This window comes from Babylonia areolata, chromosome 11 (genome assembly GCF_041734735.1).
Source record: "Babylonia areolata isolate BAREFJ2019XMU chromosome 11, ASM4173473v1, whole genome shotgun sequence".
NCBI lineage: Eukaryota > Metazoa > Mollusca > Gastropoda > Neogastropoda > Buccinidae > Babylonia > Babylonia areolata.
Genome location: NC_134886.1, coordinates 13611225 through 13636746, shown reverse-complemented (window position 1 = coordinate 13636746; position 25522 = coordinate 13611225). Strand labels below are relative to the sequence as shown.

At 43.3% G+C, this 25522-nt stretch overlaps 1 protein-coding gene across 4 annotated transcripts in view; it reads left to right on the top strand.

Moving 5' to 3' along the window:
- LOC143287552 (kinesin-like protein unc-104) overlaps positions 1-25522 on the top strand; it is a 123257-nt gene that overhangs the window by 25104 nt on the left and 72631 nt on the right. For all 4 annotated transcript variants that reach the window (XM_076595634.1, XM_076595633.1, XM_076595632.1 and 1 more), the window contains exons 6-10: positions 12499-12677; positions 13596-13701; positions 20418-20561; positions 21264-21278; positions 25410-25488. In XM_076595634.1, coding sequence (XP_076451749.1) covers positions 12499-12677; positions 13596-13701; positions 20418-20561; positions 21264-21278; positions 25410-25488 — 523 coding nt within the window. The remainder of the gene's footprint in view (positions 1-12498; positions 12678-13595; positions 13702-20417; positions 20562-21263; positions 21279-25409; positions 25489-25522) is intronic.

The window sequence follows — 25522 nt, the reverse complement described above, 5'->3', positions numbered from 1 at the left end:
CAGTCCCGGAAGGGAGCGGTGGGAGTGCCGGTTTAGTCGCCGGCACCCCGACCCTGAACAGGATGTACTGGATTACAGGTTACCAGTAGCAGATCTAATGACCTGACCTGACTAATACAATACGTAACAGTGCAATACAATACAGTACAATAGGATACGATATGTTACGATACTATACAATGCAAACCCCTGCAATGAAAGAGTTGAAGGACAAAAGGCAGTGGAATATCAGACCACGTATGTCTGCACACAGACGTGAGCAAATACCCAAATTTCATTGTCAGGTTTTGGCCTGTCTTTGTGTCTCGGAATCAGAGTCTCGATATCTCTGTTTCGTTCCTTCTGTCCGGTTGGTTGGGTTGCTTGGTTGGTTGGTTGGATGGGTCTCTCTCTCTCTCTCTCTCTCTCTCTCTCTCTCTCTCTCTCTCTCTGCTATTTGTACTAGATGTAGATGAGCAAGGACAGATTGGAAGAATAGCTTATGCCTAAAATCTTAATCCTTGAATAAAAACGTTTTGAGTGTTGAGTTCTCTCCCTCTCTCTCCCTCTCTCCTGACCCCTTTCTTTCTCTCTCTCGCTCATTTTTTCACTCTCCCGCGGTCTCTTTCAATGTTAATCTCTCAGTGTTCTGTCACTGCCTCTCTCCATCAGACAGATGCAGAGACAGACACAGACAGAGAGCAACGAAAAGACAGACAGCATAATTAGACACGAGAGACAAGCGAACTAAGAGAAAGCACGACAGAAAAGGAGACAAAAATATCAAGCACTCAAGGGTGCAGACATCATGACAAACAACAGTTCTCCTCAGAACCCTGAGCATATCTGACTGAAACGAGTGAAGAAATGGAAAAGAAAAAGAAAGAGAAGAAGGAGGAGAAGGGAGAGAAGAAGAACAAGAAGAGAAGGGGATAAAAGGGGGGGGGGGGGATTAACAAATTGCAAACAAAAAGAGGAGGAGGAAAAGGAAGAATAATAAAAGAAAGAACCCAAGAGTAATGGAAAGCTGGCTTAGGTTGTGCGAGCAGGCAGAGCAGTATCGATTTGGAAAGAATGCCAGCACGGTACCGGCAGACAGGAGCCGCGCTTTAATAGTCACACCGAGCACCGTATTGATTTTCTCTTGGCCTTGTTTTAGCCCTCTCTCTCTCTCTCTCTCTCTCTGCGTGTGTGTGTCTGTCGCTGTTTTTGTCTCTGTGTTCCACTACCTGTGTTCACCTGTGTGTGTGTGTGTGTGCGCGCGCGCGTGTGTGTGTGTATGTGTGTGTGTGTACTCATCAATATGCAGTGATAATCAGATTTAGATGGCAGACAAACATTTAAACCTGTACAATCAAAGATGGGCAGATAGGTAATGTCGCATTTGGCTTTCTTACTTTCTTCCATTTTCAAGTTGTTGGTTTGTTTGTTTTTTCAACCATTGGCAGGTTGTCACAATTCGTAAGTGTGGTACCAGGATTTAGTAAACTACATCATGTTTGTTCACAGTTAAAACGCTATATGACCTATTTGATGACGCTGTTTCAGCGGAACGTGAACATTGTGTCATCTTGACATGCGGAAATGTCAACTGAAACATAATGTGGATAATGGGAGCAGGAAAGGGGGCTGGATGGGGTGAAGGAGGCTAACGCCCTGTATGGAATACCTTTTTGTGTCGAATATTTTGACGCGGAAAGGAAAGATGATAATGATGATGCTAACGTTAGGGGTTTATAGTTGTGTCTGTGGAGACAAGACGTTGAAGGGAGTGGGGTGGGGTTCACTTACACTTTCCCACCATCCCACGTTTTCTTACAAAGTGAGAGAAGTCGTGGGAGCGCCTCATGCACCCCCCTCCCCGCACGCCCTCCCCCCACCCCCAACACACACACACACACACACGACTTCTCTTTAGACTTTTTCTTGTGATAATATACCTTTCCTCTGATACATAACATGAACACTTTTTACACTAATATTCACATGCACTCCTTTTCCTTTATCCACTACTTTACTCCTTTCCGTCTCAAAACACTTATAGTGAATAGACGTTAAACTGAAGATAAAACACACACACACACACACACACACACACACACACACACACACACACACACACACACACACACACACACACGAGAGAGAGAGAAAGAGAGACTTTGACATTTTACTAACATTAATTTCAAAGTTCTCTTGTCAAGGGGGTGTTTGAAGTCAGTAGCATCTATCAAATATACAACAAAAACAAACAAACAAATAAATAAATAAATGCAGGTAAGTGACCTGAAACGCTCAACAAATGGACACGTACGCAACAATTTTGTGTTCAATCTCTTCGCGTTAAGCGTGTGCATCAAAGTCCAAAGTTCTGCTGCTGCTTCTCTCTCTCTCTCTCTCTCTCTCTCTCTCTCTCTCTCTCTCAGACGACAATACACTTGTTGAATCTTTTCTCATTGCAACATCCAGGTGAAATAGTTTGCTTTCCTTTCTGAGATCGTGATAAGTTTTGCATGAAAATAAGAAGTGCACTTCGTCTTCAGTTGAATTTTCCTCGTTACATACCGGACAGATATTACCCTCTGATGTGAAAACATCAAACCATCTTTTATTTGCACTAAGACCTAAAGTACGATTTCTAAATCTAGGAGGAATTTTTTTGTTTAATGTCCCGTCACACATATCGGTGATTGAAGACATTTTGTTAAAGTATTTATGAATACATCTGAGTATTATCGGTTTGAAGGGGTGGGAGATGTGGATGAATTGAGGTTTGGGGGAAACTGGGCAAATGAGGGTAAAAATGTGGGTGAAATTTGGAAGAAAAACAAAACAAAACAAAACAAAAACCCTATAAATACAGTTACAGGAAATTACTTAAAGGACTTCGTAAAAGAGAAGTCGTTAAACTGACAAGCGAAACAACTGATAATGAATGCAAAAAACATCAACGTTCTCAGTCACTTGTGAAGACACACTTTCGTGTACAAAAGGCTTCATCAAGATACAGTGAAAAATTATATGCTCAATTGTCAGGTTACTAAAGCATATGCACTTGACATTAGAATAATACTTGGTCCGTAATGAATTTGATAATAGTCTGAGAGCTAAACTCAGAATTGGTCTGCGAATCGGACCAAAGTCTGAGAGAGTCAAATGACGAAGTTTTAGACTTGAATTCAAGCACCTATAAAAGTCTCTTTCTAGTATATTGCTTATTTCCTTGTATGACAATGGGCAATATACTTTTATACTATCTAAATGATTTTTTTGCTCCCCTTTTTGCTGCCCTGTCTGCTTGGTCGTTATAACGGAATCCAGTGTGGGATGGTATCCAACAAAAATCAACATTTGTACCCTTCACAAATAGGGAGTGCAATAAATACCTAATTTCAAACTGTACATCTTCTCTTTGATTATTCTCAAAAAGGAGCAAACCTTTTAAGACAGATTGAGAATCAACACAAAATAGGATATTACTTACTATGATTGGTATATCAACAAGATGATTTAAAGCCACAAGGATGGCCACCAATTCAGCTGTAAAAATTGAATGTCCCTTACCTAAATAATATGATTTTTCTGTTTTTAGGTTAGGAATGACAAAAGCAGATCCTGCACTGCTATCATCCAGGACCGAGCCATCAGTGTAAACTTTTAAATGATAATCAAAATTTTCTTCTAATTCAATTCTGACAGATGCTGCTATTATATGTGGAGATTCTCCTTTTGTTGTGTCAGAAGCACATATGTTGACGTTTGCTTTTGTTAACTCCCAGGGAGGGACATTTATTAGTGATCACTAACATATACTTCTCCGCCTGAAAATACTTTTAAATGAGAAGAACCATGTAAACTTATCATTGTCTTCCATTTTTAAGTGCCAGTTTTGTTTATAAGAGGATACAAGTCTATCCTTTAATTCTGCCATAAATGCTAATTCGTTACCAGCTCCCTGACTCAACCAACTATTCCAAACCCGTTAACAGTTAAAACTCTCTTGACATTACGCACCCAGTTTAGTTTTCCATTCCCGTACGGTTGTAATATCATTGTATAGGCTTCTTTACACAATCTGTACTCAGGCAATCTTGTTAACTTTAAACAGAATCTAATACATTTAACATGCCTTCGAATATACAAAGGATATCTCCCAGTTTCACTATTTGCCATGTTATTTGAAGAGTGTATTAGTGCGTTCAAGAATCGTTTAATTGCAAAAGTATGCACTTTTTCCATTTCAATATTATTTTCTAACCCCCATATTTCTGCTGCGTAAGTTAACATTGGTTCTATCTGGTTGCTGAATAGTTTCCAAAGCAAACTAGGATCTAATGTGTTAACCTTCGCATCGACCTTAATATTTCTATAACCCCCTTTTTCCCTTTTCTACACATTTCAGACCATACGATGCTCAAATTCAATTTTGTGGTAAAATTCATTCATAAATACTGGTTTGTGACCATTAATTCCACATTACCGAACCACCAGGATTCATGTTTAGAAAGATGACAGCCCCCTCCTACCCCTTACGAAATACTGTAATATGACATCATCTGTAAATAACAGTTAAATTATTTCAGCAACCCCTGGTATCATTTGTATTCCATGTTTATCTTTTTTTAGACAATTCAACTGCTAGCTCATTAATGAAAAATGAAACATTTTGTGGGCTCAAAAGGCATCCTTGTTTCACACCTCGTGGACGATCATAATATTCAGAATATACACATTTTCCACGAACGCATGCCAACACTGTGACATAAATTCCTCTCAAGGCCATATACAACTTTCCATTCACTCTACTCAAAACAATACATATTTCTATTTACCGAATCGAAAGTTGTTGGGTTTTTTTATCTGTAAATGCAACATATAATTTAGTATTTCTAAAGCATACAAAGTTAAAATGTGGTCCACCGTACTGTGTCCAACCCTAAATTCTGCTTGCTCATCATTTTCCCTCCCTGTCTGCCCAAATAGTTAGTCTTTTATTCAAGATGCATGTGTATACCTTGCTTATTGCACTGGTTAAAGCAACTTCACGATAATTATCAAGGTTGTTTGCGTCCCCTTTTTATGTATTGAAATGATAATGGATTTAGCCCATTCGGAAGGAAATTCACCTCGCTCAAACAGTACATTGAACAGAAAAACAAGAAAACTAATCACAGTGGCATTTGCATTTTTAAGCATTTCGTTTACTATTTTATCAGGACCTGCACTTTTGCCACCTTTCAAATGTTTTATACTATTAATGACTTCTTCTTTTGTAATCTGATCATTAAATCATTAAACATATGCATCCTTGCACTAATTTTTATTTATCTGTCTTTGCTCTTCGGAAACACTGGAGCAGTCTTCTCACATATCTTTTCTTATCTTTTACACTCCTTGTCAAACCAATCATTGATTTTTGTGAGTGTGTGTGTGTGTGTGTGTGTGTGTGTGTTCCCAACAGCCCTGACCATACATGAGGTGGCTGTATACAAAGCATTCACCAACAAATCAATACATTCATCAACATTCTCATTCAACCTTTCCTCTGTCCGGTCCATGCACTTTTTAAAGTGGTTGGAATTCATCTCACTTATAGATATGTTGACATCATCCGACCATGTGATTGTTCCTTCAACACACTGGGTATGTGAAGATTCAGATTCTCCAGCTTCATTAATCAAATGAAAAATTTCCCATTTCATTTCAATGGGTAAGTGCCAGAGAAGAGAGAGGGAGGGAGAGAGAGAGAGAGAGAGAGAGAGAGAGAGAGAGGGAGTGGAAATGCGAGAAAGCGTGGGCAGTATTTTCGCTTTTGTTTGTTTTCTGTTCTGTTTGTAGTATTTTGCGCCTATGGGGCGGGAATTCGTTTACGTTTACAAACCAAATGAAAGCAGTGTGAAGTTCGGCTGTTTGGAGTGGGTTTGGTGGATGAAGGGTGAAGATTTTTTCCGATCTCTCAGGTCAACATATGTGTAGACCTGCTAGTGCCTGTACCTCCTCTGTGTGTATACGCATGCAGAAATTCAGACACGCTTTTTATTGATCCTGTAATCCATATCAGCCTTCCGTGGACTCAAGAAACAATATACCCATTATGCACACCCCCGAAAACGGAGTATATCTGCCTTCATGGCGGGATGAGTAAAGAAAACGACCATACATGTAAAATGTTGCATGTATGTGTTAGTGTGTGTTTGTGTTTGTGCGTGTGTGTGTGTGTGTGTGTGTGTGTGTGTGTGACTGAAACCTTACTGAATGACACAGGAAACGAATAATGAGCACCCAGTCTCAGTCGGCTTTACCCAGATAGGCAGCCTGTTGTGCAAATAACTCTGTTTGTGAAGCGCATGGAGCTTGGTCCCTGATCGAGAATAGGCGCTATGTAAATATCCATATCATCATCATCAAGAAAGTTCGGTTTCAGTTTCATTCCAGTTTCAAGGTGTCAAAACACTTTATAATGACAATAATGGATACTTTTTGAGCGCTTTCCTCCCTTTCAGGAAAACTTACAAAACGAAGAAGAAGAAAAAAAGATTCGATGCACAAAAGCATTCAACAGATTCAAAGACTATGCGTATGACGTTACTTCATTTCACACACACACACACACACACACACACACACACACAGAGAGAGAGAGAGTTTGCATGGCTTGTAACGGAGTGTCATTGGAAAGGTATGGAAGGTCTATGCATTGGCGTTTTCAAAAATATGTGTTTTCAGACCAGTTTAAAAAAAAAAAAAATGAAAAAGAGTGACGAAGACCGTGAGGTAAACTGTTCCAGATAGATGGAGTTGAATGAGAGAAGGAAGAATCACCAAAGAATCTAGTTTTAACACGGGGAGTACGTAACCGCCGTGAATCGGAAGATGAAATGAGTTGTCGTGGGATGTGATGGTTTGATTCACTTCACTCAGACACTTGAGGGGCAGCACCCGAAATGGAGTTGAAGGTGGGAATTGCGACTTTATACTAAATGCGGGCAGAAATTGGTAACCAGTGATGAGAATGCTGAAGATGAGTGATATTGTCAGTCTCGCTTGTGAAGGCTGTCCTGTGTGTATTGCCATGCTTACTGTCATCAACAGACGTCATGATGCCTGGTCCTGTGACAGAGGTTTTCTCCACACTGTCTCCCTTCTCCCCATTCCTCTCTGTGTGTATCTGTCCCTCAGTCTCTGTCATTGTATCTTTGTGTCTCTCTCGTTGATTATCTACTTATCTATCTGTCTACACATGTGTCTGTCTGTCTGTCTGTCTGTCTGTCTCCCTCTCTCTCTCATTTAAATCAATATTTCAAACAAAGAATGATATTTATTGCAGCAAATAAACGACATAAAATCTGCGAAAAAAAAAAAGTGTACCCTTTTCAATACAGCTCCAGCGCAGAGAAAAAAATTGTTCGTCATACTGATGACAGAAAATGAAGATATGATACCTTCACTTGCACAATATGTATCCGAGGCAATAAATATACGTAAAACGTCTACAACCGGTCGAAATATTCATTGATTGATTAAAAATAGCTATGGGTTCAATGAGGAAAAAAACATAGATAACAAGAGAGGCAAGGCCTTCAAGACACTTGTGATACACTTAAAAAAAAGAAAAAAATCCAAGCTTTTTATGTATTGAGTATAATTTCAAAATGTAATGTTTAAGATGAGAAAGATCAGTTTAAAGTAAATTAAGTCCCCTAGCATCAAGTACAGAGTAATTTCCCTTTTTTCTGTCTGCCCCAAAACGATTGCAAAATAAATAAAACTTCCATGCTGAGCAAAAGAAGTTCCTGTTTGAACAGAAAATGATAATAATGACTGCTCTTGTTGTTGGGTCAGAATATCAGATCAAAGTGCCAAGTTTAGAGAATAAAAAAAATGTAAATATAACAGTAAATGCAGTTTGCATATAATTAGGCTTCATTCTTTATTTTTTGTGTGCCCATCCCAGAGGTGCAATATTGTTTTAAACAAGATGACTGGAAAGAACTGAATTTGTCCTATTTGTATGCCTAATTTGGTGTCAGCTGACAAAGTATTTGCAGAGAATTTTTCAAAACCTGTACAAGTTAGACGTTTACTTATTTCTCAGTTTAACAGAAAAGTACACCTTACATATGTCATTGGGGACAATATGTTTATTGTGTGGCTGTTATCATATTTGTTTTAGTCTGAAACTAACGCCAAAGAGAAAGTGGAAGAGAAGAAAAGTGACACACACAGAAATAAAAGAGCAACACGCACTGATTCAGAAGGCATGGACTGACGGCCATGGAGGCCAGTTTCTTGGTGAATCGGTTTGTCATTTAACCCCCTGACTGCTAGCTTTGGTGAAAGAGATCAGTGTGCCATCAGTCTGAAGTGCAAGTCATTTTGCTGAACAAAAATAATTCGATCCCAAGAGGAAGAAGTTCAGATAAAGAAAGGTAAAAGACACCCGGACGTGTAAGATCTGTTTTTCCTCACTGAAAGGACTGCCCTTCAGTAACGAGCTTACTCGTCTGCAGCAGTCAACGGATTGAGTGGTCGATACTGTATCTGTCCATGATTGCTCGTTGATAATTTACCGATATCCTTGTTCTGTTCTTTCGTTTCTGGCATTTCAAGAACTTCTTTCTTCATTAACTGCACCTTTCAACTGTTTATTGTCATTTGTTTTGACATCCTTCACTGTCTGTTTTTGTTTACCAGTGCGATCAGCATCAAGAAGAGGAAAAAATCGACTGTGTCTTAAACAGAAACTTTGACACTACAAAAAAAGAAAAAAAAGCCTTATCGTAGTCATGACAAGCCAGGCCACTTTTTTCCTTCACTGCACGCGCGCGCGCACACACATACACACATATGCACACACGCGTACACATACATACATACATACACACACACGCACACACACATGAACACACGCAAACATGCACATGTGCAAACACATACGCGCGCGCACACATGCATGCACGTTCGCACGCACGCATGCATGCGCGCATACGCAAAGAATTGATGAAGAAAAAGGAGAAAGAAATGAAGAGGAGGACAAGAGTGATACTAAGAAATGTGAGAAAGAAATGGGAAAAAAAGCAACAAGAAGAACACAACCGAGGTATCAATAAGTTTGAAGGTTTGAAAAGTATTATATCTGAAAAGTGTACCACAACAACAACGCGAATATGACATTTTCTGTCTGGACCATAAGATATCGCCAGGCCACAATTATCATTCGGTGTCAGAAATGTCCCCGCAGTGTCTAGTTGTTAACAAATTTCTACATGAAACAGACCCAAGTCTTGCAATCGTTAGCCCAAGTCTTTTTCCCCCTCTCAGCTCGTTTTCGTTCTACCATTTTCCCTTTCTTTCGTTCTTTCTTTGGCGATCGATAGAAGCCTAGCACCGCTGAGTGCCAGCAGTTTCTGATAGAGCCATCAGGTCTCAGTCTCTGGAAACGTTTGGCTTGGGAAAGTATACTTTTCACGGAATCTCTCTGTGGACTACGTGTAACTTACTAGTAGACGAAAGAAGAAGAAAAACTATGCCAAATCAAAACCAAAATTTTACATGAATTATTATGTCAAAGGACTAAAAAAAAAATTTCTTTCTGATAAATCAAATCAAAACAGAGAAAACACTGTGATAAGACGTGCGTTGAACAGGGAAGATAGGGACCTCTTTCAGAGTCATCGAAGTGTACTTCAGCGCAAGTAGATCACAGTTTGTTTGATTTTCTCGATGAATACAGTGCAGCGCAGTACACTGCAGTGTGATCTGATACAGAACAACACAATGTATTACAGTACACTGCAGTGTGATATGATGCAGAACAACACAATGTACTACAGTACACCGCAGTATGATATGATGCAGAACAACACAATGTACTACAGTACACTACAGTGTGATCTGATACAGAACAACACAATGTACTACAGTACACTGCAGTGTGATCTGATACAGAACAACACAATGTACTACAGTACACTGCAGTGTGATATGATACAGAACAACACAATGTACTACAGTACACTGCAGTGTGATCTGATGCAGAACAACACAATGTATTACAGTACACTACAGTGTGATATGATGCAGAACAACACAATGTACTACAGTACACTGCAGTGTGATCTGATGCAGAACGATACAATGTACTACAGTACACTGCAGTGTGATCTGATGCAGAACGATACAATGTACTACAGTACACTGCAGTGTGATCTGATGCAGAACAACACAATGTACTACAGTACTTCACCGTGCAAAGGAACACAATAGAATACAAGTGACACATTTCAATACAATGCCCGAAAATGCAATGCATGATACAATACAATAAAATTCAAGAAAAACAGAATATTACATATACAGTACACTACAGTTCAGGGGCTTACGATGCACTACAATACACTGTACTACACTACACAAAATTTTACAAAGTTGAAATGTTATATAGCGCGGTGTGTAAATCTACAGTGTAATGCACAAACGGAAGAAGAAACTATTCCAGCAATCATTTATTTCATAACTGCGAGCTGTATGACATACATTATAACTGCTGACTACGATGTGGACTTAATTTCTTACTTTCTTTCAAAACGATTTAAGAAGTCGAATGACCATATGCCAACCCTACTCAAACTGTAACACCAGTCTTAATTTCATTCGTCTTTTTCAACAATGAGAAAATTAAAGATAACCAATCAATTAACTAACCAATCAATCAATCAGTCAAACACGTCATTGTCTGAAACACGTACACGACAGGAGAACACACCCACACTGAACTGACGGGAAGGTAGCTCGCCAATAATTGTGTGAATTCTTCCATGTTCGTGTTTTATGTTGACTTCGCGAATCTAACCAAAAGAAACTGCCCCCAAAGGCATGACATATTTATCACCATATTCACAAGCAAGTCACATTTTCCTTTCGTTGTAAGATTAGAAAAGAATCCCAGTATTCTGTGATTTGGAAATCGTAGGCTGAACAAAACAATGCATACAGCATACAACAGGTACGGTTACTTTTGCCGATACAAAGAATTGAGTTTCAAACCAATCCTGCTTATCTATCCCCGCCAGTTTTAACACAGTTATAAACAAGATAGGCAAGGCATTCAAGACTCACTTGTGATACACACTTAAAGAAACAAATAAAAATAAAACTTATAAAAATTTGAAATTAGTTTGTTGAAATGTGTTCTCTATTCATTATTATAGTCATTTACAGTTTCGCGGGGGAAAAAAGGCTTCAATGCAGATTCGAACCATGGATGTTTGGGTCGAGAATGAGTGGTTTTTACGCACTGCGCTAACACGGGTTCTATGCTGATGTTCAAAAATTATCATTTGAGCATGTTCTTTTAGCGAAATAGATCGACAGCAGTAATCAAAATCATACCACGGTTCAAATCAAGTTCTTTTAGCGGAATAGATCGACAGCGGTAATCAGAATCATACCACGGTTCAAATCAAGTTCTTTTAGCGAAATAGATCGACAGCAGTAATCAAAATCATACCACGGTTCAAATCAAGTTCTTTTAGCGGAATAGATCGACAGCGGTAATCAGAATCATACCACGGTTCAAATCATGTTATTTTGGTATATCTCGGGCATTTAAAATTTTCATTCAAGTCCGAGGTGAAGGAGGCGTTTCCATTGCCTGAAAAACACTGTGGTATATGTCCATTTTTATAGATCTGCTGAGATCCGTGTTCGACAAACTTGTCTTTCCACTCACTGAGAAACTACGACACCGTTCATTTAATTTCTTTTTTCTGTTCATTCTAGTTAATTCAGTATCCACTTTTAAACATTCATATGCAGTAAACACGTCAGTGAGTATTTAAGAAATTCTTTAAATTCGGCAGTAAAGGAGACGTTGCCATCGCGTCAGTCTTTGCAACATATTTTGTCAAGATCTGCACTGACCAGTGCAGTGTAGACGAGGCAGTGAAACGGTTGATTCACATTTTCTTTTATGTTCATTCTAGTTAATTCAGTGTGCACTTTAGAATATTCATATGCAGTAAACACGCCAATAATGTAGTTAGTGTCTCTGTTTGTGTTCTGTCCAGAATGTGTATTTCTTTGCTTTTAATTGCGAACAAGAAAAATGACGTCATAGCGTCTTCTCACCAGACAGTCGTGCAGTTGCAAAGGGGTAACAGCGGTTTTCGGAATCCCGAAGGAACATCAACGAAATAAACTGTTAATGATTCGGAAATGCAGCTAAATTCGGGAGACGTACAACGTGTTATTGGTATGACTGTGAAGATTTATTCTCACACAACTTTAAGTCAGTGCTGCTAGGCACCTCCTCCTAACCTCATACACACACGACTGCATACAGGTAAACAAAACGTATTGAACTGTATTACTCTTTGTCACAACAGATTTCTTTGTACACGGAGGAGAAAATGCAAAATCTTCCAAATTTATAATACCCAAACAGTCCCAGAATCAATACGCCTTATTTTCTCATTAACAGTTTGATCTCATGACATTCTGTCTACTGACTGTTTTCAGGTGAGCTACATGGAGATTTACTGTGAGCGCGTGCGTGACCTGCTGAACCCAAGCAACAAGAACAGCCTGCGCGTGAGGGAACACCCTCTGCTGGGGCCGTATGTGGAGGACCTGTCCAAACTGGCCGTGCAGTCCTTCAGCGACATCAACAATCTCATTGACGAGGGCAACAAGGCCAGGTGAATAAACATTTTACACTATCAACAAGGTCGGCTGAGTGAGCATGTGACCCTGTTATTAAAGCCTGGTGATTGAGGATGTTACCCTGTTAACAAAGCGAGGTGAATGAGCATTTTACCCTGTTAACAAAGCCAGGTGAGTGAGTATTTTACCCCGTTAAAAAGCTAACTTAGCGAGCATTTTACCCTGTTAACATGGTCAGGTCAGCGAAACACTGTACCCTGTTTACATGGCTAGGTGAGTGAAGACTTTACCCCATTAACAAAGACACCAGTGACAGGTGAGTGCATACTTTACTCAGTTAGCAGCGGCAATAGAACAGTTGCGTGAAGACTTACCCAAGTTAATAAAGACAACAAGGCCAAGTGAGCGAAGGCTTTAATCAATAACGACTACAATAAAGCCAAGCGATGAAGGTTTTACCCAGTCAATGAGGACATTAAAGCCAGATGAGGGTAGACTTTACATAACAAGGCCAGAGAAGTGCAGTCTTTACCTGGTGTATGCAGACCTTACCCAGTCAGTGAAGCATTAAAGCCAGTTAATTGCAGACTTTACCCAGTTAAAGAGACAATAAAGCCAGGTGACTGCAGACTTGCCCAGTTAAAGAGACAATAAAGCCAGGTGATTGCAGACTTTACCCAGTTAAAGAGACAATAAAGCCAGGTGATTACAGACTTGCACAGTTAAAGAGACAATAAAGCCAGGTTAGTACTGACATCACCTGATTGACGAGTGTGTGTGTGTGTGTGGTGAGTCGGTAGTTGAATCAGCTGGTTTTTACTTTGGTCAAGTGATTGTTCGGTCGGTGTTTGATGGATGATTGGCATGGGGGGCTGGATGGAAGTTTGGTGCCTTCTTGGGAGGCTGGGCATTTGGTATGTGGGTGACAGTGTTATGTGACGGTTTGTGCACAGAACTGTGGCGGCGACCAACATGAACGAAACCAGCAGTCGCTCCCACGCTGTATTCACCATCATCTTCACCCAGAAACGCTGTGACACACAGAGCGGGGGCGAGAAGGTAACACACACGCATGCATACATGCACACAAACACACACACACACGCACACAAGACACACACGCACACAAACACACACACACACACACACACACATACACACACATTCTCTCTCTCTTTCTCTCTCACTCAATCCCTCGCTCACACACACATACTTCAATACACACGCGCGCGCGCGCCTTCCTCCCCCCCCCCCCCGGCCCCCCCCCACACAGACATTTATATATAGAAACACTACTGACACAGACACAGAAACCCCCCAACACACACACACAGACTGAAAGATAGATATACATAAATTATTATCACAAATAGCAGACCGGGCACAGAGAGAGAGGAGGGTCAGACAGACCTAATGATCATCATTGTCCCAGCACACCTTTTCTCAAGTTTCGAGTTTTGATTATTCTTTCACTCCTATTTGAGTGTGGAGGAGTACTATTAAATATTGATTTCATGCCCAGAATAGACATTTCCAAATGTACAACAGCGGTACATAGAAGCTGAGAGAACAGAAACGTCTTTTAATCCAAAATGAGTATCTTCACATTTGCAAATTTGATCAACTTAATAAATAGAATAATCTATGATAACTTGTTTTTTCTTTGAAGATATTACAAAACAAAATGATAACCGAATCCGAAGACATTTTTAGACACATACCTTTTTCGCATCTGATCACACTTGGGACATTCCATTATAAAATGGAACTCATGCCCTGTCACAGACATGTTACAAACCTTTCAGCTACTTGATGGTGAACCTGCTGCAATCAGATTTTTCTTTCTTTTGTATATATATATATATATATATATATATATATATACCTTACTGCATCCGACACATTAACTGCTAATCCTTGTCGCACTTTCTGCAGATGAAGCAGAAAGAAAATAATGAAGATGTACAAAGAGACCAACGGAGAGAACACACACACACAGTCACACACACACACACACCAAACACACACACACACACACACACGCACGCGCGCGCGCGCGCGCACACACACACACAAGGACAACTTTTCCCATACCCAGTTCATTACACACCCCACCCCTAGCCACCAAACATTCCAACACCCCTCGCTTTTCTTTTTTTGTTTGACGTCACTCATTGTGAAAAGACCAAAGTGGACAATTAACAGCCAGTATGACTCGTCATTGGCCTTGTCTGTTCAATACGTCAAAGTCAGTGACAAATCAACTTTTCCCAGCATCAGTCAAACGTAAAACATACTTTCTGCTGCCTCTCATGTTCAGTCAGTGCTTTTTTTAATTTTTATCCAGTTATCCAGTTGTCTTCACTACTTAGGACGCTCAGGTGTGTTTTTTTTGTTGTTTTTTTTTTGGGGGGGGGGGGGGGGGGTTGATTTTTTTTTTTTTTTTGGAGGGGAGGGGGGGGGGGTGGTTCTTATCCTTTTTTATTCTTTTTTTTTTCGTGTGTGTTATCACATATCTGTCGTCTAAATACTTCATCCACGTATAGTCTTGCGGTGTTGTCAAAGCGTACATGCGTGCGTGTGTGTGTGTGTTCTTGGTTGTTGTTTTTTTCTTTCCTTTCTGTCTTTCATTGTTCCTTCATTCCTGCGTTCTTCTCCCTCCCCCCTCCCCCACACACACGCCCCTTCCTTCCTCCCTTTGTATTGTCCTCCCTTTGTTCTGCCCTCTCTTTGTACTGTCCTCCCTTTGTTCTGTCCTCCCTTTGTCCTCCCTTTGTAATGTCCTCCCTTTGTACTGTCCTCCCTTTGTTCTGCCCTCCCTTTGTCCTCCCTTTGTCCTCCCTTTGTACTGTCCTCCCTTTGTTCTGTCCTCCCTTTGTTCTGTCCTCCCTTTGTCCTCCCTTTGTAATGTCCTCCCTTTGTACTGTCCTCCCTTTGTTCTGTCCTCCCTTTGTCCTCCCTTTGTTCTGTCCTCCCTTTGTACTGTCCTCTCTTTGTACTGTCCTCCCTTTGTTCTGTCCTCCCTTTGTCCTCCCTTTGTAATGTCCTCCCTTTGTACTGTCCTCTCTTTGTACTGTCCTCCCTTTGTCCTCCCTTTGTTCTGTCCTCCCTTTGTACTGTCCTCTCTTTGTACTGTCCTCCCTTTGTACTGTCCTCCCTTTGTCCGTCCATTTCTTCGTTTTTTCATTTGTTCTGTTCTCTCTTCCTTCCTTCCCATCTGCCCCTCCTCCATCTTTTTTTCTTCCTTTCTATCTTCTTCATTGTGTCCTTCGTTTCTCCGCCAGTTCTTCTTCATTTTAAATGTTCTGTCTATATTCCTCACTGCTCCCGTGCTTCTCTTCATTCTTTCCTTTTTTTCTTTCCCCCATTCTTCCTTCCATTCCTACTTCATTCACTCCTACCCTGGTTCCCTCCTTCTGTTCTCCCTTTCTCGCTTCATTCCTTCTCTCCGTCGGCTATTCTCTTTTTCTTTCTTTCCCCATCCCATCCTTTTCGCCTGTATTTCTCCCACTCTTCTTGTCATCCTCCCTTTCTTCCTTCCTGCCTTCCTTCCGTTCCGTCTTTCCATCCTTCTTTCCTCCCTGTCCCTCTCTTCTTCCCTACCTGCATTCTCTCCTGCCTACCTTCCATTCTGTGCTCCCCCCCTTCTTTGCTCCCTCCATCCCTCTCTTCTCTCTTCCTTTCTTTCTTTCCTTATCTTGCCACATTCCTTCTTTCTTCCCTTCCTCCTCATCCTCCTTTGCTTCCTACCCCCCTCTCCCCCCCCCCACCCCCCAACCTCCTCCTTTCATGCCTCCCTTCTCTTTCTTCCTGACCACCTTCCATCCTGTCATCCCATCCCCCCTCCGCTCTTATTCCCTCTCTTTCTCCCCTTACTCTCTTCCCCCACTTTCTCTCTTCTTCCTTCCCTCTCTTCCTCCCTCTCCCTCTCCACCCCCCACCCCCACCCCCTCATTTATTCCTTTCACCCCTGCCTCCCTTATGTTATGTCCCACCTTCCTCTCATCTTACCTTTCTTTCCTTCCTTCCTTCTTTCCCGCCTGCCTCCTGTTCTGTCCTTCCATCCTTCGTTCCTCCCTCTCTCCCTTTCTTCTTATCTTCCCTCCTTTATTCATTCCTTCCCTCCTTCCTTTCTTCTCTTCTTTCCTTCCTTTCCTTTCCCTCCTTCCTTTCCTTATTTCATTTCTTCCCGCCCACCTTCCTGCCGTCTCCCTCTCTTCTTCCCTTCCTTTCTTCCTCACCCCTCTCTTCTTCCCTTCCTTCCTTTAATCCCCCCCCTCTCTTCTTCCCTTCCTTCCATTCCTCCCTCCTCCCCTCTCTTTTCTTCTCTTCTTCCTACCTTCCTTTCCTCCCTCCTTCTCTTCTTCCCTTCCTTCCTTTCCTCCCTCCCTCTCTTTTCTTCTCTTCTTCCCTTCCTTCCTTTCCTCCCTCTCTTCTTCCCTTCCTTTCCTCCCTCCCTCCTCTTCTTCCCTTTCCTCCCTCCCTCCCTATCTTCTTCCCTCCCTTTCCTCCCTCCCTCTCTTCTTCCCATCCTTCCTTTCCTCCCTCCCTCTCTTCTTCCCTTCCTTCCTTTCCTCCCTCCCTCGCTCTCTCTCTTCTTCCCTTCCTTCCTTTCCTCCCTCCCTCGCTCTCTCTCTTCATCCCTTCCTTTCCTCCCTCCCTCCTCTTCTTCCCTTTTCTCCCTCCCTCTTCTTCCTTCCTGTCCTCCCTCTCTTCTTCCCTTCCTTTCTTCCCTCCCTCTCTTCTTTATTTCTTTCCTTTCCTTCCTCCATCCCTCTCTTCTTCCTTTCCTCCCTCCCTCTCTTCCCTTCCTTTCCTCCCTCCCTCTCTTCCCTTCCTTTCCTCCCTCCCTCTCTTCCCTTCCTTCCTTTCCTCCCTCTCTCTCGTCCCTTCCCACCTTTCCTCCCACTCACTCTTCTTCCCTTCCTTCCTTTCCTCCCTCCCTCCCTCTCTTCTTCCCTTCCTTCCTTTCCTCCCTCCCTCTCTCTCTCTCTCTCTTCTTCCCTTCCTTTCCTCTTCCCTTTCCTCCCTCCCTCTTCTTCCTTCCTGTCCTCCCTCTCTTCTTCCTTTCTTCCCTCCCTCTCTTCTTTATTTCTTTCCTTTCCTTCCTCCCTCTCTCTCTCTCTTCTTCCCTTCCTTCCTTTCCTCCCTCCCTCTCTTCTTCCCATACTTCCTTTCCTCCCTCCCTCTCTTCTTCCCTTCCTTCCTTTCCTCCCTCCCTCTCTCTCTTCTTCCCTTCCTTTCCTCCCTCCCTCCTCTTCTTCCCTTTCCTCCCTCCCTCTTCTTCCTTCCTGTCCTCCCTCTCTTCTTCCCTTCCTTTCCTCCCTCCCTCTCTTCCCTTCCCACATTTCCTCCCTCTCTCTCTTCTTCCCACCCTTCCTTTCCTCCCTCTCTCTCCTTCCCTTCCTTTCCTCCCTCCCTCCCTCCCTCTCTCTCTTCTTCCCTTCCTTCCTTTCCTCCCTCCCTTCTTCCTTCCTTCCTTTCCTCCCTCCCTCCCTCTCTTCTTCCCTTCCTTTCTTCTTCCCTTCCTTCCTTTCCTCCCTCCCTCCCTCTCTTCTTCCCTTCCTTCCTTTCTTCTTCCCTTCTTTCTTCCCTTCTTTCCTTTCCTCCCTTCCTCCCTCTCTTCTTCCTTTCCTTCCTTTCTTCTTCCCTTCCTTCCTTTCCTCCCTCCCTCCCTTTCTTCTCTTACATTCTTTCATCCCCTCTCTCTTCGTCCCATCCTTCCTTTGCTCCCTCCCTCTCTTCTTCCCTTCCTTCCTTTCCTTCCTCTGTCTCTTCTTCCCTTCCTTCCTTTCCTCCCTCCCTCTCTTCTTCCCTTCTTTCCTTTCCCCCTCCCTCTCTTCTTCCCTTTCCACCTTTCCTCCCTCTCTTCTTCCCATCCTTCCTTTCCTCCCTCTCTCTCTTCTTCCCTTCCTTTCATCCCTCCCTCTCTTCTTCCCTTCCTTTCCTCCCTCCCTCCCTCCCTCCCTTCCTTCCTTTCATTCCTCCTTCTCTTTTTCCCTCCCTTTCCTTTCCTCCCTCCCTTCTTCCCTTCCTTTCCTCCCTCCCTTCTTCCCTTCCTTTCCTCCCTCCCTTCTTCCCTCCCTTCCCTTCCTCCCTCCCTTCTTCCCTCCCTTTCCTCCCTCCCTTCTTCCCTTCCTTTCATCCCTTCCCCTCTTCTTCCCTTCCTTCCTTTCCTCCCTCCCTTCTTCCCTTCCTTTCCTCCCTCCCTTCTTCCCTTCCTTCCATCCCTTCCTTTCTTCTTCCCTTCCTTTTCTCCCTCCCTTCTTCCCTTCCCTTCCTCCCTCCCTTCTTCCCTTCCTTTCATCCCTTCCTCTCTTCTTCCCTTCCTTCCTTTCCTCCCTCCCTTCTTCCCTCCCTTCCCTTCCTCCCTTCCCTTCCCTTCCTCCCTCCCTTCTTCCCTTCCCTTCCTCCCTCCCTTCTTCCCTTCCCTTCCTCCCTCCCTTCTTCCCTCCCTTCCCTTCCTCCCTTCTTCCCTCCCTTTCCTCCCTCCCTTCTTCCCTTCCCTTCCTCCCTCCCTTCTTCCCTCCCTTTCCTCCCTCCCTTCTTCCCTTCCCTTCCTCCCTCCCTTCTTCCCTCCCTTCCTTTCCTCCCTCCCTCTCTTCTTCCCCTCCTTCCTTTCTTCTTTCCTTCCTTTCCTCCCTCCCTCCCTCTCTTCTTCCCATCCTTCCTTTGCTCCGTCCCTCTCTTCTTCCCTTCCCACCTTTCCTCCCTCTTTTCTTCCCATCCTTCCTTTCCTCCCTCTCTCTCTTCTTCTTTCCTTTCCTCCCTCCCTCCATCCCTTCCTTTCCTCCCTCCCTTCTTCCCTTCCTTTCCTTCTTCCCTTCCTTTCCTCCCTCCCATCCTTCCTTCCTTTCATCCCTCCCTCTCTTCTTCCCTTCCTTTCCTTCTTCCCTTCCATTCCTCCCTCCCTCCCTCCATCCCTTCCTTTCCTCCCTCCCTTCTTCCCTTCCTTTCCTTCTTCCCTTCCTTTCCTCCCTCCCTTCCTTCCTTCCTTTCATCCCTCCCTCTCTTCTTCCCTTCCTTTCCTTCTTCCCTTCCTTTCCTCCCTCCCTCCCTCCCTTCTTCCATTCCTTTCCTCCCTCCCTTCCTTCCTTCCTTTCATCCCTCCCTCTCTTCTTCCCTTCCTTTCCTCCCTCCCTCCCTTCCTTTCCTCCCTCCCTCCCTTCCTTTCCTCCCTCCCTCCCTCTCTTCTTCCCTTCCTTCCTTTCATCCCTCCCTCTCTTCTTCCCTTCCTTTCATCCCACCCTCTCTTCTTCCCTTCCTTCCTTTCCTCCCTCCCTCTCTTCTTCCCTTCCTTTCATCCCACCCTCTCTTCTTCCCTTCCTTCCTTTCATCCCACCCTCTCTTCTTCCCTTCCTTCCTTTCCTCCCTCCCTCCCTTCCTTCCTTTCCTCCCTCCCTCCCTTCCTTTCCTCCCTCCCACCCTCTCTTCTTTCCTTCCTTCCTTTCCTCCCTCCCCCCCTCTCTTCTTCCCTTCCTTCCTTTCCTCCCTCCGTCTCTTCTTCCCTCCCTTCCTTTCCTCCCTCCCTCCCTCTCTTCTTCCCTTCCTTCCTTTCTTCCCTCCCATTCTTCTTCCCTTCCTTTCCTCCCTCCCTCTCTCCCTCCTTCCCTTCCTTCCTTTCCTCTCCCTCTAATTCCGTTCCTTTCCTCCCTCCTTCCCTCCATCCCTTCTTCCCTTTCTTCCCTTCCTCCCTCCTTTCCCCTCTTCTTCCCTTCCTTCCTTTCCTCCCTCTTTTCCGCCTTTCCTTAACCTGGATAAGCTTGATGTGACAGGTGAGCAAGCTCAGCCTGGTGGACCTGGCAGGCAGCGAGAGAGCGGACTCCACGGGGGCCAAGGGCACCCGCCTGAAGGAAGGGGCCAACATCAACAAGTCCCTCACCACCCTCGGCAAGGTCATCTCCGCCCTGGCTGAAGTGGTGAGCTAAGAACTCACAGTTTTTTTTTGTTTTGTTTTTTCCGGCTGAAGTGATGAGCTCAAAACTCACAGATGCTTTGCTATGCTTTTGCATCATGGCTGAGGTGGTGAGCTGAGAACTGGTAGTTTCGTTTGTTTGTTTTTATCGGGGGAGGGGAGGGAGGGGTTTTGACTGCTGGCTGAAGTGGCCAATTTTTTGTTTGTTCATGTGTGTTTTGTTGTTGTTTCCTGAAGGGGTTGGGTGTGTGTGGAGGGCTGTTGTTTTGATGGGTGGATGATTGATGGGTGTATGATGGATGGGTGGATGATGGATGGTTGAGTGGTCGTGGGTTGCGTTGGATTAGTAGTGGCTGGGTGGACAGAATAATGGATTAGTCGATGGATGGATGGACGGATAGGTGTGTGTGTGATTTTGTGGTTGGAATGGGTGCAGTAATGGATGAGTGGATGGAAGTGGATGGGTCTAGATCACTTGCTATTGTGTGGATGGATAGATGGATCAGTGTGTGGACAGATGGACGGATGGATGTGTGATTTGGATGGGTGGAGGAAAGTGATGGGTTAGTGGTGGTAGATGGATTAAATAGAGGAAGCGAACGATGGATGGAGAAATGTACTATATTTCGACTGTATTGATTGATTTACTAACGGATTGGTTGATGGTCTAATTTAACTGACTGGTTGATTGGTCTTCATTTTGCAGAGCGCTGAGACTAAGGTATTTTTTTCTTTCTTTCTCGGGTGTATGTGTGTGCGTGTGCGCGTGTGTGTGTGTGCCTGTGCGAGTGTGTGGTGTGTGTGTGTTTGTGAGGGTATTTGTGTGTGTGTGTGTGTGTGTGTGTGTGTGTGTGTGTGTGTGTCTTTCTGTCTGTCTGTCTGTCTGTCTGTGTCTGTGTGCGTGCGTGCTTACGTGAGTACGTACATGAGTAAGTGTCTTTGTGTGGTTTTAATATACCACGCATAACCTTCGTTTGTTTCACGACAAATTACTTACATTGGTGTTGTTATGTAATTGTTTCCCCTTTTCTTCTCTGTTATGAACTATGAATTATATTTCCCATACACTTAATAGGTGGTAACAATAAAACGACACTTGAATTCCTTTACCACGTGTTTACACATTACTCCTTGGTAACTGCATGATCAGATCAAAACATTGTATCAGAGCTTTTGCTACTTTTGTGTTTTAGAATCTTTCTCTTGTATAAAACATTTATGACTGAATATATGCAGTGGATGGCATGCTCAAGCTTTCAAGAGGCTGACAACATGTAGAATTGATACCCACTTTGAACAGGCTACACAACATGTAGAATTGATCCCCACTTTGAAGAGGCTGACACCATGTAGAATTCATCCCCACTTTGAACAGGCTGACAACATGTAGAATTGATCCCCACTTTGAACAGGCTGACAACATGTAGAATTGATCCCCTTTTTGAACAGGCTGACACCATGTAGAATTCATCCCCACTTTGAACAGGCTGGCACCATGTAGAATTCATCCCCACTTTGAACAGGCTGACACATGAAGAGGCTGACACCATGTAGAATTCATCCCCACTTTGAACAGGCTGACACCATGTAGAATTGATCCCCACTTTGAACAGGCTGACACCATGTAGAATTTATACCCACTTTGAACAGGCTGACAACATGTAGAATTGATCCCACTTTGAACAGGCAGACAACATGTAGAATTAATCCCCACTTTGAACAGGCTGACAACATGTAGAATTCATCCCCACTTTGAACAGGCAGACAACATGTAGAATTAGTCCCCACTTTGAACAGGCTGACAACATGTAGAATTCATCCCCACTTTGAACAGGCTGACAGCATGTAGAATTGATCCCCACTTTGAACAGGCTGACACCATGTAGAATTGATCCCCACTTTGAACAGGCTGGCACCATGTAGAATTCATCCCCACTTTGAACAGGCTGGCACCATGTAGAATTCATCCCCACTTTGAACAGGCTGACAACATGTAGAATTCATCCCCACTTTGAACAGGCTGACAACATGTAGAATTCATCCCCACTTTGAACAGGCTGACACCATGTAGAATTGATCCCCACTTTGAACAGGATGACACCATGTAGAATTGATCCCCACTTTGAACAGGCTGACACCATGTAGAATTGATCCCCACTTTGAACAGGCTGACAACATGTAGAATTGATCCCACTTTGAACAAGCAGACAACATGTAGAATTAATCCCCACTTTGAACAGGCTGACAACATGTAGAATTCATCCCCACTTTGAACAGGCTGACACCATGTAGAATTCATCCCCACTTTGAACAGGCAGACAACATGCTGAATTGATCCCCACTTTGAACAGGCTGACAACATGTAGAATTCACCCCACTTTGAACAGGCTGACAACATGTAGAATTCATCCCCACTTTGAACAGGCTGACACCATGTAGAATTCATCCCCACTACATGTAGAATTCACCCCACTTTGAACAGGCTGATAACATGTAGAATTCATCCCCACTTTGAACAGGCTGACACCTTGTACAATTCATCCCCACTTTGAACAGGCTGATCCCCACTTTGAAGAGGCTGACAACATGTAGAATTCATCCCCATTTTTAACAGGCTGACAACATGTAGAATTCATCCCCACTTTGAACAGGCTGACACCATTTAGAATTCATCCCTACTTTGAACAGGCTGACAACATGTAGAATTCATCCCCACTTAACAGGTAGACAACATATAGAATTGATCCCCACTTTGAAGAGGCTGACACCATGTAGAATCCATCCCCACTTTGAACAGGCTGACACCATGTAGAATTCATCCCCACTTTGAACAGGCTGACACCATGTAGAATTGATCCCCACTTTGAACAGGCAAACAACATGTAGAATTCATCTCCACTTTGAACAGGCTGACAACATGTGGAATTCATCCCCACTTTGAACAGGCTGACACCATGTAGAATTGATCACGCTTTGAACAGGCAGACAACATGTAGAATTGATCCCCACTTTGAACAGGCAGACAACATGTAGAATTGATCCCCACTTTGAACAGGCAGACAACATGTAGAATTGATCCCCACTTTGAACAGGCTGACAACATGTAGAATTCATCCCTACTTTGAACAGGCTGACACCATGTAGAATTCATCCCCACTTTGAACAGACTGACACCATGTAGAATTGATCACGCTTTGAACAGGCAGACAACATGTAGAATTCATCCCCACTTTGAACAGGCGGACAACATGTAGAATTGATCCCCACTTTGAACAGGCTGACAACATGTAGAATTGATCCCCACTTTGAACAGGCTGACAACATGTAGAATTCATCCCTACTTTGAACAGGCTGACACCATGTAGAATTCATCCCCACTTTGAACAGGCTGACAACATGTAGAATTGATCCCCACTTTGAACAGGCTGACAACATTTAGAATTCATCCCTACTTTGAACAGGCTGACAACATGTAGAATTCATCCCCACTTAACAGGCAGACAACATGTAGAATTCATCCCCACTTTGAACAGGCTGACACCATGTAGAATCCATCCCCACTTTGAACAGGCAGACAACATGTAGAATTCATCCCCACTTTGAACAGGCTGACACCATGTAGAATTGATCACGCTTTGAACAGGCAGACACCATGTAGAATTGATCCCCACTTTGAACAGGCTGACAACATGTAGAATTGATCCCCACTTTGAACAGGCTGACAACATATAGAATTCATCCCCACTTTGAACAGGCTGACAACATGTAGAATTCATCCCTACTTTGAACAGGCTGACACCATGTAGAATTCATCCCCACTTTGAACGGGCTGACATCATGTAGAATTGATCCCCACTTTGAACATGCTGACAACATTTAGAATTCATCCCTACTTTGAACAGGCTGACACCATGTAGAATTCATCCCCACTTAACAGGCAGACAACATGTAGAATTCATCCCCACTTTGAACAGGCTGACACCATGTAGAATCCATCCCCACTTTGAACAGGCAGACAACATGTAGAATTTATCCCCACTTTGAACAGGCTGACAACATGTAGAATTCATCCCCACTTTGAACAGGCTGACACCATGTAGAATTCATCCCCACTTTGAACAGGCTGACAGCATGTAGAATTGATCCCCACTTTGAACAGGCTGACAACATGTAGAATTGATCCCCACTTTGAACAGGCTGACAACATGTAGAATTCATCCCCACTTTGAACAGGCAGACACCATGTAGAATTAATCCCCACTTTGAACAGGCTGACAACATGTAGAATTCATCCCTACTTTGAACAGGCTGACAACATGTAGAATTGATCCCCACTTTGAACAGGCTGACAACATGTAGAATTCATCCCCACTTTGAACAGGCAGACACCATGTAGAATTGATCACGCTTTGAACAGAGTAACAACGTATAGAATTTATCCATACTTTAAACAGGCCGACAGCTTGTAGAACTGATCCATACTTTAAACACATTGTTGAACAACTTTACAACTTGTAGGATTCATCCACACTTTGAACAGGTCCACACAGTGTAATTGACCCACGTCCACAGGCTCACACCGTGTAGAACTGATCCACAGGCTCAAAATGTGTAGAATTGATCCACAGGCTTACAACGTGTAGAACCGATGCACAGGCTCATAACGTGTAGAACTGATGCACAGGCTCATAACGTGTAGAACTGATGCACAGGCTCATAACGTGTAGAACTGATTCACAGGTTCATAACGTGTAGAACTGATCCACAGGCTCATAACGTGTAGAATTGATCCACAGGCTTACAACGTGTAGAACTGATGCACAGACTCATAACATGTAGAACTGATCCACAGGCTCACAAGAAAAAGAAGAAGGCGGATTTCATCCCCTACAGAGACTCTGTGCTGACGTGGCTCTTGAGAGAAAATCTGGGTAAGTTGATTCACTGTTTCTTTTTGGGCCTGTG